This window comes from Athene cunicularia (assembly GCF_003259725.1).
Source record: "Athene cunicularia isolate RWA chromosome Z unlocalized genomic scaffold, athCun1 chrZ_part2, whole genome shotgun sequence".
Taxonomy (NCBI): domain Eukaryota; kingdom Metazoa; phylum Chordata; class Aves; order Strigiformes; family Strigidae; genus Athene; species Athene cunicularia.
In genome coordinates this window covers 13,924,512-13,941,881 of record NW_020799143.1, presented here as the reverse complement: position 1 = coordinate 13,941,881, position 17,370 = coordinate 13,924,512, and the positions used below count along the sequence as shown (strand labels likewise).

Here is a 17,370-nt window from a genome sequence, read left to right as displayed (position 1 = left end):
TTACAAATTACCCCATTCAGGGACTTTGAGAGAAAAGATGGCTGGATACCGTCAGGAGACTACTAGCAAAGAAAGTGTTGGTAAGATTGATAGCCTCTACAGAAACATACAATGTGAAAATTCTTGCGTATCAACAAACTGTTGATATTAATATGGGCGAATGGGGTCAATTAAATTCATGTGCTGCAAGATTGTTTCTTATTCAGCACATTCCTACTGGAAACCAGGTCAGGCGTAGGGACCTTAACAGAAAGGTTGTAGGCAGAAGTTAAGGAGCTGATGTAAAACATTGGAAATGCAAGACCTTCATCTGGTTTGAAATGTCAGCGGCAACCTTCAAAGTTTCTATGCAGGTTGAATGCAGAAGATGGTTCGCTGTCCAAGTGAATTTCTTCTGGTGCACGGCTTTTGGTGGTTTTTGCCTGCACAGCATTTATGATGGCATTTAAAGTCCTAGATGGGATTACAGTTCTGCGGAGGTTGCGGAGGTTGCATTTGTTGCTGTAATTGTGAAGATGAGTTAAGGGTAGCCTTTGCTGTGGCACACGCTGTCTACTCCTAGTGTTAATTTCAGTTAAGCAGGAAGTTATGGATTATTTAAAGGCAAAGTAAGGGTGTATTTGTTCTTGGAAAAACATACTTTAAAGACTCATCATCTTCTGGTAGAGGCTGTACTTGTTTAATTATTTTCTGTAAAGGTTCCCAGGTGAATGTGACAATCAGGTGTGTCATGATTGGAGGCAGATTTCTTTTAGTATTTTAAAATATCTGGGGGGCTTAGTGAGCTGCCACATCACTCATTCTGCTTCCCAACAAAAGGACGTTCCTCCATAGACTAACAAGGTGGATGTTAATGAGTATCAGATCTGGCCCTGTAAGAAAATTAGAATTGGACTTCTAAGAAGGTATGTTGAAGCAGCAACTGCATCTAGCAAGAAGAGGTCTGAAGTGAGCTTGTTCAGTGTGCCTTCCAGCTGCTCATTAGGAAATGGAGAAGGCATGGGAAAGTCCTAAACTCTGGTTTGAATGACTTTTCTTAAGACTTTGGCAAGGAGCCTCTATGTTTGGTCTCAGTCCTCCCAACGATAAAAATTTGTGCTTTTCCTTTCAAAAGGGTATAATAAGACCTGCTCCTTTCTCTTTTTTTTAAAAAAAGAAAAAAGATAGTGGCTACAGGAGGAGATTTTGTCATCCTTCTCTGGGTTCAAATACAGTTTGGGAATCTAACCTACAACTTTGGGGATAATGTCCTCATCACCACCCTTTAGAGTGTGTGAGACTATTCTAGCTTTATCCTGTCATAGAATCATCTAGGTTGGAAAGGACCCTGCAGATCATCTAGTCCAACCGTTCGCCTAGCACAGTTCCCACCTACAGCATATCCTTAAGCTCCAAATCGACCCTACTCTTGAACACCTCCAGGGATGGGGACTCCACCACCTCCCTGGGCAGCCCATTCTAACGCCCAACAACCCCTTCTGGAAAGAAATGCTTCCTAATATCTAGTCTGATGAGGTCTCCCCTCAGCCTCCTCTTCTCCAGACTAAACACCCCCAGTTCCCTCAGCCACTCCCCGTACGACCTGTGCTCCAGACCCTGCACCAGCTCCGTTGCCCTTCTCTGGACACGCTCGAGTCATTCAATGTCCTTTTTGTAGTGAGGGGCCCAAAACTGAACACAGGAATCAAGGGGCGGCCTCCCCAGTGCCGAGTACAGGGGTAAGATCCCTTCCCTGTCCCTGCTGGCCACGCTATTGCTGACACAAGCCAGGATGCCATTGGCCTTCTTGTCCCCCTGGGCACACTGCTGGCTCCTGTTCAGCCAGCTGTCAATCAACACCCCCCATTCCCTCTCTGACTGGCAGCTCTCCAGTCACTCTCCCCAAGCCTGTAGCCTGCTGGGGGTTGTTGTGGCCCAAGGGCAGCTCCCAGCATTTCCCCTTATGGAAACTCCTCCAGTTGGGCTCAGCCCATGGCTCCAGCCTGTCCAGGTCTCCCTGCAGAGCCTCCCTACCCTCGAGCAGATCAACACTCCCACCCAACTTGGGGTCATCTGCAAACTGACTGAGGGTGCACTCGATCCCCTCGTCTAGATCATCAATAAAGATGTTAAACAGGAGTGGCCCTAAAACCCAGCCCTGGGGGACACCAGTCGTGACTGGCTGCCAGTGGGATTTTACTCCCTTCACCACAACTCTCTGGGCCCGGTCGTCCAGCCAGTTTTTTACCCAGTGAAGTGTGTGATTGTCCAAACCTCAAGCAGCCATTTTTGCAGAAGAATGCTGTGGAAAATGGTGTCAAAGGCCTTGCTAAAGTCAAGGTAAATTACATCCACAGTCTTTCCCTCATGCAATAAACAGGTCACCCTGTCATAGAAGGAGATCAGGTTTGTCAAGCAGGACCTGCCTTTCATAACCCCATGCTGACTGGGCCTGAGCATCTGGTTGTCCCACATGTGTTGCATGGTGGTGTTTAGGATGAGCTACTCCATCAGCTTCCTGGGCACCGAAGTCAAGCTAACAGGCGTGTAATTTCCAGGATCATCCTTCTAACCCTTCTTATAGATGGGCGTCACATTGACCAATTTCCAACTTGTCAGGATCTCCCTGGTCAGCCAGGACTGCTGGTAAATGACGGAAAGCAGCTTGGCGAGCACCCAGCCAGCTCCTTCAGCACCCTCGGGTGTATTCCTTCCGGTCCCACAGACTTGTGTGTGTCTGTGTGATGCAGCAGGTCACTGACTGTCTCCTCCTGGATTTCAGGGGGATCGTTCTCCCAGTCTCTGTATTCTGGCAGTGAAGGCTGGATTTCATCAATACAACTAACCTTGTTATTAAAGACTGAGGCAAAGAAGGCATTAAGCACCTCAGCCTTCTCCTTATCACTTCTTACATAGTTCCTCCTGCATCTATCAGGGGCTGGAGACTTCCTGGACTTTCTTTTGCTACTGACATAGAAACTTTTCTTGTTATCCATGATTACAGAGGCCAAATTAATTTCCAGTTGGGCTTTAGCCCTCATGATTTCCACCCTGCATAGCCTCACAGCCTCTCTGTAATCAGTGTGTGTGGCTAGCCCCTTCTTCCAAAGGCTGTAAACTCTCATTTTCTCCCTGAGTTGCAGCCAAAGCTCCCTGTTCAGCCAGGGTTGTCTTCTCTGGCGTTGGCTTCTCTTAGAGCACCTGGGGACCACCTGCTCCTGAGCCATTAACACTTCCTTCTTAAAGAGCACCCAGCCTTCCTGGGCCCCTATACCCTTCAGGAGAGTCTCCCAAGGGATCCTTTCAAGCAGGTGCCTAAACAAGACAAAGTCAGCCCTTTGGAAGTCCAGGATGTCAGTTCTGCTTAGCTCTCTCCTGACCTCTCTAAGAATAGAGAACTCTATTATTTCATGATCACTGTGCCCTAGTTGACTTCCAACCTCCACGTCATCCACCAGCCCTTCTTTGTTCACAAAGAGGAGATCCAGCAGGGCACCTTCTCTGGTCAGTCAGATGTGTGCAAAGTACCATGGTTGTTGTGGAGACACCCATCAAGGTTTGCTGTGCCATATGGCAGCATGTCTCTGTTCAGTGTTTGTTCAGTGCTCCATTCAATGGCTAAAGAGTTGGAAGAGATTTTGATCTGGAACAGTTTCTTTAATTTACATAAACACTCAGTGAATAAAGTATGGAAATATGCTGGGGAAAAGGGTCATAGTCCAGGATTCCTTTGTCTCTTTCCCCCTTATACTTTTCAGATTAGTGCCTTTTCATTTTAATCTAAGTGAAATTTTCAGTTTTGTTATGCATGATGGCAAATTTACAGTGGAGAAATGGAGAGTAGGGCCTGGTGGTTAGAGCAGTGAAATGAGAAATTGTGGGATTCTCTTCCCTGTAGCTGGAGAGGAAACTGATCTCCGGACTCTGGAAAAAAAAGAAGATACATGAGAGATGATAATTTTAAAAAATGTTTGTCATTTCTGCTCGTTGTGTATTTTATTTGTCTAACGTATTCATTTTCATTGAGTATGGTTGTGGTTGTCATCTTGGAGTAACTTTGCTGAGATTTCTGCAATTACCTCTATGTATTGAGCATTTTGATTCTGTGGTTGTGATACAACAGGAAATGGAAATAAAGATTTATGTTTCTTTAATTCATGTTTTGCGTGTAAACTTCTGGGGTATCCTGTTTATAGTTCTCTAAAGATGCAGCCAGGCTGATTTTTGGCCCTGTTGTTCTGCAAGAACATTTCTGTGGAAATATGCCCACTTACCCCATGACTGAAATCTGGCTCATAGTTTGTTGGCTGCAGACAGTTGCTAAGTGCAACACAGGAGGTGAATCACATATGCAGCATCTCATAGCTTTATAGCTAGAATTACTAGAAAGTTTTTTGCTTTGATTTTATACCCATAAAAGCCATGGAAAAAGACCTTTGGAATTTGTAACATGCCTGTATTTTCAAGCAAGGCGGAATTTTAATAGAATGATGTAAGAAAACTCTCTTCTTATATCTTACATGATACAACCTTTCTGGAACCAGTAAGACCTCTGAAATTTGCAGATCCACGTGCACAGTTCTCAACAAATCGCATTGTCACCCATCCTCTTTTCAGGTTCCAGACAGTACAGGCAGTGGATGTTACCAAGCTACTTAGTGCTGTAATTAGTTTATGTATTCTGCCTAGAGAGAAGCAGCAAAAACAGGGGAGCCAAGAACCTTGGACTGTATTGAAACCCTATGCGAGGCAAGCCGACTGGATTTGAGCCACTGTATGTTATGAATTACAGGAAATATTTTATAAATCAGTGGTTCTGGTAGTCTGGCTTTACGTGGTTCAGTTTGATTGATAGTTGCTGGCTCAGTATTAATTTAATCATTCTGGGTCTGATAGATTTATTAAAAAGATGATTAAGGATTTCAGGTAAGGATTAAAATGACCTTGTTAAACTTCAGATACAGTTGGCTACTTTTGAGAAAAAAGTCTGTCAATCTTTTCTTGGTGACTCCTTGTTCTTATCACAGAACAGGTTGACTTCCAAAAATGTGCCAAGCAAAAAAGTGATATCATGGGCCACACTGAAAACCCATTTAATGACACTGTATCATACCTAGACTCCTGGAGTTTGTCAACACGACCATGAAAATCAGGGGCTTAGCATGCAATGGATGGCATAAATGAACGGACATTGGATTTATGGTATTCTCTCAGGTGCTCATTTCTTCATCATGTAATTTCTTAGATATTAGTGAGTCTAACTGACAGTATTGAGAGAATTTTTTGGTCAAGGTTTTTGAACAGCTGAACAAATCCCAGAACTGAAAGGTGAAAGTTGAAGCTGAAAAAGTCAATGTGGAAATAATATTGTAAAAAAATTTGTGAAGATAGTTAACCAGTGAAATAACTTGGGTTTAATGATGGATTCCATTCTCTTTGCTTAAGACCTTTGTCTTCTAAAAGCTGCTGTAGAATTCTGGCTAGAGTATTAACTTGGTGCTGAGAGTTGAGTTACAGACTACAGATTTTTATTAGTTATTTCTTAATTAGGTCATAGCCTTCATTTGACACTTTGTGACAGTCTGGGTCTACCGAGGCAAGTGTAAGTTTTCTGTAGGAAGTAGTAAGTAGTGGCATAAAGACTTTGAAAGCCATCTAGGAATTTAGTTACATTCTTTTTATTAATTTCCATTGGCAGCTGTGTAGCTGTAGTAACCTTTGAAAATTTCATCCCAGAGTATTTGGTTTTGTGATTGCTGAAGTCCCAGTGTGCACAACGAAGATATGAGTCATTCCATAGTGATGCTTGACAGTTCCACTGTCTGATGGCCTCGAGCCATGGGTTTGCACTAATGACGGTCTGTGAAGGTAAATAGCTCCCCCCCCCGCCCCCGCTACCCCTGCTTAAAGGATGGTTTGTTCCTTCTAAAGCATGAGATGATATTTGGAGAGACTCAGCTGACATAAATGAGTTCCTCCAGTTTTGTCTGTTTTGTCCAGTTGTGTTGGAGTGGGGAAAGTGACTGCTTATTCTAATCCAGACCTGCCTGTTCTCAGAAATAAAGTGTAACCAATTTGGGTATGAGAACAGATATTCTGTGTGTGGTGAAATAATGTAGCTGGTTTACACCCATACCTAATAAAACACATGAATTTGAACATATGCCTTCATCTACTGAACGGCGTAACTCCCTACTTTAGAGTTTAAAATTCTGAGTAGCAGGTTCTGTCCTCCCATTTTTGTAGGTGTTGAAAAGCTTTGGGTAGTTTATAGAGAAGAAGGAAGACTTGAGAAAATGAAATAAACCAGAGTGGTCTTAAGATCATTCAGAAACTCTTTTCTCTGTCCCCTCAGAACAGGAGAACACTCAATGAATTTAACATTACAGACAAATTTCAGAACTGGTAAAAGGGAATGGCTCTTGTATATGACCTGGAGAGTATGCCTGTGAAACTCATTGCTGCAGAAGGCTATTAGGGCTAAGAATATAGCAGACTTTAAAAAGAAATTGGATGCTAGCAGGGTTATTACTGATATCCAGAATTATAATAATTAATGGTATCAAAGTTTGAAAGATATACTGCATTTCCAGCTTTGGGGCACAGGGTAATCTCTGTCTGACAGATAGCAAGATGAGACTCGTGGAAAGATGATGTCATGTCTACCTTGAATGGCTCTTATGCTACAGTCTAAACTTACTATTCTGGCAGTATACAAAAGTGTTTGAACCTGTTGTCTAATTGCTTGTATCAATTAGTGTATACAAAGTCCTTTAAAATGTACATCTGTATCAACAGAAGTGATAGTCATCTAAAACACTGTAACCAAATTGAGTCAGGAGTAAATGCAGCATGGTTGGATATCTTTGTAGTTGTGTAGGTGTCAAGATGCTACTGACTCCTGTAAATGGTCTCGCTACACTGAGCATACATATTGAGAACATAAGTCTGTTAGGGTGCATGGTGGTTTTTTAAATACAGTTATTTTTAGTACAGATTTTGCTGCTTAGTTTTATTGGTAAATCCAGTGTTTCACATTTTCTAAAGACCGGGTCTCAGGCTACTGTCTGCTTTTTCCAAACAGAGCCACTTCAACTAGGGTATATTCTGCTGTGGAGCAGTCTGGGTGCCACTGGAAGTAGAAGCCAAAATGACCTTGTGGTTAAAGTTCACTAACTCAGGATACCCAACCAGAAAAATTAAATCCCAAGGCAATTCATGTATATGTTTCTCGCCCACCTCTTATGACTTGGAAAGGGAGTAAAAGAAGACACACACAATAATATCATTTATCTCCTATTCTATTCTATTCTATTCTATTCTATTCTGTTCTGTTCTGTTCTGTTCTGTTCTGTTCTGTTCTGTTCTGTTCGTTCCGTTCCGTTCCGTTCCGTTCCGTTCCGTTCCGTTCCGTTCCGTTCCGTTCCGTTCCGTTCCATTCCATTCCATTCCATTCTCACTTTTTTTCTTCACTGTTTTCTGCTAGATCTTGCAGCTGATTTTTAGTGTAACTTTAGGAATCTACAGAATAATGGCTATTATTTTATAACCTCTGGCAGGATAAAAGCATGATGTCTCTGTTTCCCTCAGAGATACAACATCAGCCTGACATGTGCAGAGTTTTGCAAATAAACAGCACTAGATCTAATTGTGTGTGGGAATCAGAACCAGTACCAGACAAATGAAACTTGAGTTGCCTGTCCTGTAAATAAACACACTTCAGGAAGAACTGGTCTTACAACTTAACAGCTATTAAAGGAGGGCTCTAAGGGACCAAAGTTGTTCTTATTTTTGCTTACATGAGAGTTTTAATGTGAAATGATGTGTTAGTAGGAACTGTACAGGCTTGCACAGTGAAATTCTAATCTGTCATACAGACCTTGTCCCAAATGCTGGGACCAGGAAGAAGTGGAGGGCTTTAATCTCTTTGCATATTCAGCTCTGGCAAGAGTAGTTGGAATGGTTTTCTGAGGTGGTGTGGAAGTGTAACTTTGTAAAGTAAATGATCTCATTACTTCTCCCTAGCCAGCATAATTAATATCCAAATGTTCCCTAAGATTAATTTAATTTCCTGCTCATCTATTGACAGACACTGCTGAGATTTGAATTCACATCAGGCAAGAGCAGATGGATACCTTCACTAACAGATTACTGCATCAAGGTGTACAAACTGTCCAGCTCTGTCTCAGTAAACTTCAACATATGATCTATAAGTGAACATAGTAGAAGAAATCCATGATGCCTATAAGCAGTACTTAAAGCACTGGGAGAATTGCCTAAGCAGTTATTGTATACTTGTGCTGATCTTCAAATCTTACTAGGCAGGAAAGCATTGCCTGGAAAATTATTTGTCTTCTCTTTATATTACTCCATCTCATTTAATTCTTATTGAACTAATTAAACATAAAGGGAGATTTCAAATACATATAGCTTCTGTTGAAGTTCTAGAAAACATTAATCTGTCCACATCGATTTGATGGTTAATTATTTGTATGGGATGTTTTACATAAGCAAAAGAGTCTCTGTTAAACTTGTATACCTGCAAGTCCATGATGAAACTAACGTACTCTTAACTAAAAGCAAAACAACTAAAAAAAAGAAGAACCATTGGTTCAGAAAAAGAAAAGTCACTGCAAGATTATACATATATATCCAGCACAGTAGATAAGCTTGATTATTTGAGGTGATAAATTGCAAGTAAAACTTGCCTGGAGCAGTTGATGAGAAGTGCCTCATAAAGGAGGCCAAGGCTTTTTGCAGAGTGTAGCAGCTCCAAATAATGGTACAGTATCTTTTAAGAAAGATATGCTATTTCTAGCAATAGAAAGGATAAAGGCTAATAACTCCATGCAACACACCATCTCTCTTGTCCTGAGTTACCACCATAACAGATGGAGCCCAAGGTCATGGACTACATGAACTCATTTTTGTGGACATTTGTGGACATTTTGTGGACATTTGTGGACATTTTATGGACATTTTACAGGCGTAGTCCATAGATTGAGGGAATGATATCTGTGTATTCTATCTAAGGATGGGAAGGGAATGGTGGTTAATGGGAATGTATTGGATAGTGTGGGACCCGAGCATGACGTTATGGGAATAAGGGGTGGAGAATGTACTGGTTTTGGCTGGGATAGAGTTAATTTTCTTCATAGTAGCTAGTATGGAGCTGTGTTTGGATTTGTGCTGAAAACAGTGTTGATAACACAGGGGTGTTTTGTTACTGCTGAGCAGTGCTTGCACAGAGTCAAGGCCTGTTCTGCTTCTCACACCACCCCACCAGTGAGTAGGCTGGGGGTGCACAAGAAGCTGGGAGGGGACACAGCCAGGACAGCTGACCCCAACTGACCCAAGGGATATCCCAGACCATATGATGTCATGCTCAGCATATAAAGCTGTGGGAAGAAGGAGGAAGTGGCGGGACATTTGGAGTGATGGTGTTTGTCTTCTTAAGTAACCATTATGTGTGATGGAGCCCTGATTTCCTGGAGATGGCTGAACACCTGCCTGCCAATGGGAAGTGGTGAATGAATTCCTTGTTTTGTTTTGCTTTAGTTAGTAAACTGTCTTTGTCTCAACCCATGAGTTTTCTCACTTTTACCCTTTCAGTTTTCTCCTCCATCCCACTGGAGGGAGTGAGCAAGTGGCTGTGTGGTGCTTAGTTGCTGGCTGAGGTTAAGACATGACACTAGCATGTTGTGTAACTGTTTGCTGTGTAAATAAACGTAAAACGTGAGGTCCTCTGTGCCTGAAGTGTATTGATACCACTGGCATTTTTGAAGAGGGTTAGTCTATAATTCCTCATGTTTCTGTAAACATTCAGCATAAATGTACTCTTCGGGAAGCTCCCAATGCTTTGGGTGCTGAAAAATGAGATACAGAGGAATTTATAGCTCTGTGAGATAGAGGGGGAGTCCTGATTCTTGCAGTCTGGGCTTATTTCCTCGTGAGTGGTACCATCTCACTGCTTTTCTGCTTTGCTGAGGGCAAGAGCGAAGTCTGCTGAGGTGCCTTGAATAGCAGATCTGTGCAGTTGCTAACCCTCTCTTCTGTTCGTTCTCTCCTGGTTTGATCTGTTCAGTGCTCTGTTTCCATCACTTTGTACTTAAGATCTAGGTTTTGCCTTGCTTTCTGTGAGATGTCTCTCTGCTTGAGAGGAAGGGCTGCAATCTTGTGTGAGACCGGGAGCTAACAGGATTTTCTTGTTAGTGTGGAGAACAGTGGGAATACCACAGTGTCAGTTTGTGGAAAATAGAGGTTGCTTTGCAACTGTTATAAAGAGTCAGATTAAATTTCCTATTTTAAAGAGTAAGGGAAGGGTTTTTTTTTCATTTTGAAGTTATGTACTAAAGTTTGGATAACTTTTGTTTGCTCACTGAAATATTTCCCTATATATTTAGATGAATATATTTCCACATGCAGTAATATTTTCTTAGGATGTGAAGCAGAGGAATACTCAGGAAAATGTTACGTAGCAGCCTAAAAATTGTAGTTATACATTTCCAAAGATGCTGTTTCTATTCCCTGCCTGAATAGTAACTTACCACAGTGAATATCTGATTTACCAATCTTTTTGCTTGCATTTATACAGCTTGCTTAGAATTGAGCAGTGTCTATTTCTGTCAAATACAAAGGCATGTGGTTTTTTTTTGTTGTTGTTGTTTCTATTGTAGACTTGCCCTCAGCAAACTTAAGCAATTACAACATCACTGTGGTGGAAGGAAAGAGCATCACACTGTACTGTGATACTACTGGCAGGCCACCCCCTAATGTGTCCTGGGTGCTCACTAATCTTGTTTCAAACCATGAGGTAAGTTTCATATTCAAATACATGACAAGTCAGAGACAGGAGATACATCCTGAAGGATGGAATGAAGGTTCATGTCCATCTTTAGATAACTTTTTATTAAAAAGCTTAACTAAAAAATTAATGCTGGGGTACATTTATTTTCCAGTTATTTTAAATTCAGGGTGACTGCCACAGTGCTTTTGGAGAATGGCAGGCATTCACTCCTTGAGATGCTGATTTGTACTCTTGTTTTTGGATGTTCACCTGTAAATAAGATTACTGTAAAGTTTTGGAAATAATGTGGTGAATCAAGATACTGAAACATGAGGGCTTTCTTATTATCACTGATACCTGCATTCAGAGAATGTCTAATCTACCCTAACTATGAAAAACACTCTGTGTCTCTGATTTTATTGTATTTTCATTCCAAAAGCTTGGTGTGTTGGAATTTGGTTGTAAATATTTTGTGACTTTTTAAATTTTTTCTTCAACAAGGAAGCCTTGGAAATAGAAGTGAAGGTTTTGCTGAAAAGAATGGCTTTTTAAAAATGAAGTATGAAGTTGTTACCTCAATAAAATCATCTAGGCAGAGGAATTTTGTTTTCTGAGATCTTTGTATTCTCTGTCTCTACTTTTGGTTGTGTGCACACTAGAGATAGAATGATTTAAGTTCTTTCTGATGGAAGTGTTGATAAGGAGAAGGCATATAAGCAGATCTTCAGCATGCATCTGCCGACCTCTTAAATTGTCTCTATTTACACAGCAGACAAGACCCTGTGTTACTTACAATTTTATGGCACTGGGTTGTCTATATTCATGATGGTGCAGACTGCCTTAAGTGCCCTGGTCTGTACAAAGTATGGGATGTGTACTTCCAAAACTTGCAGCAGTGTGGAAGAGGCAGGACCTCTGGGGTCTTACAATCTTTGTACTTTCTTCCTTCAGATCATTATGTTTAGCCTGTATCGAATTTGACTTGCTTGTCTTTCAGCTCTCATTAGTAAGACCTCTGCAGAAATCTATTTTTATTTTTAAAATTTCCCTAATCTGTAAATTTAACCAAAGGCTTCAGTCATCATCGAAAACAAGAAATTAAAACCATTGGGGGAACCTATGCCAAGTTGTACTCTTTCTGTTTTTTTTTAAATTGAGTTATGAGCCAAAACAAATGTGGGATGCTGTTCAAAAAGTGAGATCACCTCGTAATTTAACCCTCCTATCTTTGAAATGCCATGGTCAGTTTGTTTAAAGGTTTCCAGAAATATTCTGTTTTGGCATAACTTCATCTGGATATTTCAGAGAGAGATTTCAGAGGGACTCATAATGTGGGCTAGCTACAGCCTTAGCTGTGGAACACAGTAATCTTTTCAGTAGCAGAAGGAGAGCCTTTTAAACCTCATTTGCCATTCACAGCTGTCCTTCCCTTTTCTGTGAGTGTTGTCTTTGGTTTCCTTTCTCTTACTTCCATATCTGGGTGTCTGCCTCCCTTTTCTTCACCTCCTATGCTGCTTTTCCCTGTTTTCTCTCTTTCATGTTTTACAAAGAGAGATGTTAACATAGATTAAAACTAAACTCTAGTCCTGCAAAGCTAACAATGATCTCAGTTTGTATGATGTATAATCTGATTGATGTTGGTTAGATTTTTCTTGTTCTAGATTTCAGCCCTGAGCCTGTAATTGAGCCCATCTGCTTTCAGTCTCACCTCTGAGAGTTCACATTCAGGTTGGAAAAGCCCTTGGGATCATCAAGTCCAACTATCAGCCCTACTCTACAAAAGTCTTCCCTACACCCTATCCCCCAACATCTCATCTACATGACCCTTTAACACATCCAGGGATGGTGACTCCACCACCTCCCTGGGCAGCCTATTCCACTGTCCGAACACTCTTCCTGTGAAAAATTTTTTCCTAATGTCCAGTCTGAACCTCCCCTGTTGCAGTTTAAAGCCATTCCCTCTTGTTCTGTCACTAATCACCTGTGAGAAGAGACCAGCACCAACCTCTCTACAATGTCCTTTCAGGTAGCTGTAGAGAGTGATGAGGTGTCCCCTCAGCCTTCTCTTCCTCATGTTAAACAGTCCCAGCTCCTTCTATCACTCTTCATAGGATTTATTCTCCAGGCCCTTCACCAGCTTCGTTGCCCTCCTCTGCACTCGCTTCAGCACCTCAATATCTCTCTCGTATTGAGGTGCCCAAAACTGGTCACAATACTCCAGGTGTGGCCTTACCAGTGCAGAGCACCGGGGGACTGTCACCTCCCTACTTCTGCTGGTCACACTGTTTCTAATACAAGCCAGGATGCCATTGGCTTTCTTGGCCACCCGGGCACACTGCCGGCTCATGTTCAGCTGCTTGTCAATGAGAACCCCCAGATCCTTCTCTCCCAGACAGCTCCAGCCACACCTCCCCAAGCCTGTAGTCATGCAGGGGGTTGTTGTGGCCCAAGTGCAGGACCTGGCACTTGGCCTTGTTGAAGCTCATCCCATTAACGTTGGCCCACAGATCCAATCTATCCAAGTCTCTTTGTAGAGCCTCACTATCCTCATGCAGATCGACACTCCTGCTTAATTTGGTGTCATCTGCAAACTTACTGATGACACACTCCGTGTCCTTAGCAAGATCATCAATAAAGATGTTGAACAGAAATGGTCCCACCACCAAGCCCTGAGGAACACCACTTGTGACTGGCCGCCAGCTGGATTTAACTCCACTGACCACCACTCTTTGGGACCGTCCATCCATCCAGTGCTTGACCCAGCAGTTGTACAAAGAGAAATGTGTAATGTGGTGTTTGCTTTACCATTCACCTCCCCTAGTGTCTCACTGAAATCAAAGGGACCTTTAACTTCAGTGGAGTTGAGGCATCATTGCGAGTTTCAAAATTCTGGTTGCACAGGACCATATGGAGGAGTGTTCCCACATGTCCCCATTGATTGCCACTGATAGTCACTGTGGTTGTACAGATGCAGTGGGTTACTTGTTTGTGTTCTATGCAGCACTGAAGTGAATGCGTACAGTAAGAAAAGTACCTCAAAAGTAGTTTTTAAAAAATTATCCAGATTTTGTTCTGAATGTGTATTTATTCCTTTCCTATTTAAGAAAATAGTCTTGCATTTTATGAAAATTCAGGTATGGAAATAGTAATTGCTTGGAGATCATATGAAGGGCTTGATTTAAGAAAATTAGGGTCTTTGCTGGCTTTTTTTTTTTTTTTTTGGTATTCAGTCCTATTTTCTTTATTCAGTGTTGCGTAGCTGTATATTCATATGGCATTTAAGGCTGTAAATGGTCACCGAACTTTCTAAGAATCATAAGAATCAAGATTTCTAAGAATCATAATTCTTACCTTAATTAGCCTGTGCTTAAACACATAAAGCAGTATTCTGGCAATAGCCTAGGTAGTAAAAGGTATCTAATTTCTTGTGGAAATGAGCAGAGTCAGCTTTCAAGAGAAATTTGGCTAAGGAGGAGGCAGAAGACACACTGTTGTCAAAGTACAGTAATGCTCAGAAGGCAGCAGTGAAAGAGATGTCAAGTTTAATGTAAAGGAAAAAGACGAAAGAGTAAAGCAAGTATTGGACAGAACATAGAAGGAAAGAAAAAGTTGAAGGAGGGCAGAGATACACTATAGAAATCAGTAATAAAGTGGAAAAGAGGGATGAACAACGGTATGGGTAGAGAAAAAAGCATTTGTGTAGAGGGGAAGAAGTTTTTAATAAAAAGGCAGAAAGTGACAGGACAGAGAAATGGTTGAGTACAGTGTTTGTAGCGGGACTTTTGGAGCTTTGAATCCACTACCACTGACAGCTACAATTGGTTCTGTAGGTGTTTTATGTTGTTTGGATAAGACACTAAAGTAAGGCTTTGATTAATTGTGGACTGATACAGCTAAAAGGAAGGTAAAATGTAAAATGCCACTTAACTCTGGTCAGTGATTTCCTGCCTCTCCCTTGTTCTTTATGCTGCAGTTGACACATACATGTTTTTCTAATCAATTGTAGAGTGACACAAGTAAGAACCCTGCCTCTCTAACCATAAAGAACGTTTCATCCATGGACAGTGGACTGTGGATTTCCTGTGTAGCAGAGAACATTGTGGGAGAGGACCAAGCCTCTGCTGAGCTCACGGTATTCTGTACGTACACAGGCCTCCATACAGCTCCCGCGGCCGAACTGCATTGGCAGCAACTGTTTTGGGGATAAATATTTTTTGGGCCTGCAGGTTGTTGAAACAAAGCCCTTAAGTCATGCAGGTAATGGTGGAAGTAGTCCAACCAGCAGTTATATTTATCTTTTTCAGCCCTGCATTCTGCAATAAGTGTATTTCTGAATGCTTTATCTTCCCGTTAGAACAATCTATAAGTAAATGTATGAAACTCAAAACACTCAATGGCACCATCGTTGTGGGAAGATTTGTAATGGTGTGCATGTACACACAGACTGTTTTAGGAATTAAGAAGTGCAAATGCATCAAAAGGCTTGTAGAATTAATTATAAGAGACTACAAATGTTTACGTTCTTATTATCTAAAGCAACAACTGCTTTATTCAAAAGTAACACGCTTGCAACATTTGTATTGCCAGATGTAAATTTATTTGTTGTAGCTTTTAATAATATACTTATTTGCCAGGACCAAGGAAGGGGAGGAAGGGACAAACGGTGTAGAGGCACTGGCTTCTTATATCTAAGCTCCAGCCTGAATTCATTTTATGCGAGCTAGACAGGATGTTTTCACAAGTTGGAACCCTCTGTTTAATTGAAGATGGGAATGGAACGCTTCGTAGATGGCAAACTTTGTTTATCGTGCTCATGACAGAGTAAACCAGAAAGATCACTGTAGATGTAGGTTTGTAGGTTGAAATTTGATATGTAATAGATATGGGAAAGAACATAAACCAGAATTGAACAATGTAAATGAGATTCTGAGCTTGGCACTGTTATGAATGATAAAAGGGCATATAACGAGATGAAATTGGATGCAGTTAAGAATAAGTATCAAGGAAAATTTCCAGATAGATAAATAATGGGCGAGGTGTTGGAACAATCTCCTGAGGGAAACAGAACAAGTTTGTAAACTGGAGGCATCTAGCAGGTTTGAACAAAGAATGAGAAAATATAGAGTAGAAAATTGTCTTTCCCTGACAGAAGAATCCAGGGAATTAAGTCATCTGTTATGTCTTTAATTCTATAAAGAAAATAATCTGAAAGTTTGGTTTTCTAGCTGAACATATTTCCAGTACTACTTGGTTTCAACCAGCTTTTAAATGTTTTCACTACTGTTGTGTTCTTTCAGTACTCCTTTGCACCCTTTTTTCAGCAGAGTAAAGCTAAAATGAGTCTCTTCCCCCTTCTCAGTGATCCAGTAACTGAACTTCCCACACCTTAAAGGTGATGTGATTTCACAGGTGTTCAATCTTTGTCTGAAACTAGTTTGTTTTGTTTCTTGCTAAAAAATGGCTTCATTTCAGTTGTGAGCATAGTACCCTAGGCAGAGCAGGTTGGTTCCTGTGGGGGTATTCTCCAAATAGGTATCATTCCTACTGATAAATGAAAATGAATGAAAAATACTTTCCTGATAACTTTGCGGGAAGGGAGGAAAGGGAGGAAAAATATGTTCAGAATATTCTGATGTTCTTCACTCTTTTTTTCAATATAGTTGCACCAAATATCACATTTATTGAATCTCCAACCCCGGACCACCACTGGTGTATTCCATTCACTGTGAAAGGGAACCCTAAGCCCACATTGCAGTGGTTCTATGAAGGGGCTATACTGAATGAGTCTGAATACATCTGTACTAAAATACATGTTATCAATCAAAGTGAATACCATGGCTGCCTTCAGCTGGACAATCCTACCCACCTGAATAATGGTGCTTATACCTTACTGGCAAAGAATGAGTACGGAGAGGATGAAAAACGGGTTGATGCTCATTTCATGTCAGTGCCTGGAGATGGTGAGTACAGGTGGTTTTTTTTTGTATGTTAACAACTGCAAATTGATGAGGCTGTGGAGGCAGTGCTCCTAGCCAGTTTAACTATTTTGGAGGAAACTTTTTATATACTTTTTTTTTTCCTTTCTGAATGAATGTCTTCAAGATTAGTTGTAAAGTAGTGTTGTTTATTGCTTCTCAAGGGAGGCCCTGCTAGTGCTCTGTAAATCTTCCCTTTGAGTAACCATACTCGGTGCCAGCTAAGGCTAATAAAAGGATGGTGTTTCTGAGGTGTTTTCTCAAGCCTCTGTTCTGATCTTGGAAAGCACTGAGTGCCAATTCACCTCTGTAAGTTTTCTGCACTGCATATGAATGCACCTAGGCAGTGTATCCAACACGGGCATCTAGTGCCTTGTTGAAAAAATCAGTAGTGCAGTCTGGTGAGTTGATGATGATATGTTGTTTAGAAACGACACCAGAGGGAGCTGGAGGGAAAACAAGTAACCCAGAGGTAGGATGGACGAGATCTCCGGTCTTCACAGGCATTTTGATATCCAGTTCCCATTCGTTTTGGTGGAGATTGGGCACCTACATGCCTAGGAATAACCATGATCAAGATGGTTGCTCTGAAATATATGTATCTTCAGTTGCTCTAAAGGCTCCACCTCA

General features: G+C 41.3%; 1 protein-coding gene across 2 annotated transcripts in view; it reads left to right on the top strand.

Moving 5' to 3' along the window:
* Positions 1-17,370, top strand: part of NTRK2 (neurotrophic receptor tyrosine kinase 2) — a 194,570-nt gene that overhangs the window by 22,857 nt on the left and 154,343 nt on the right. For both annotated transcript variants that reach the window (XM_026866144.1, XM_026866143.1), the window contains exons 5-7: positions 10,656-10,792; positions 14,772-14,904; positions 16,426-16,725. In XM_026866144.1, the coding sequence (XP_026721945.1) occupies positions 10,656-10,792; positions 14,772-14,904; positions 16,426-16,725 (570 nt within the window). The remainder of the gene's footprint in view (positions 1-10,655; positions 10,793-14,771; positions 14,905-16,425; positions 16,726-17,370) is intronic.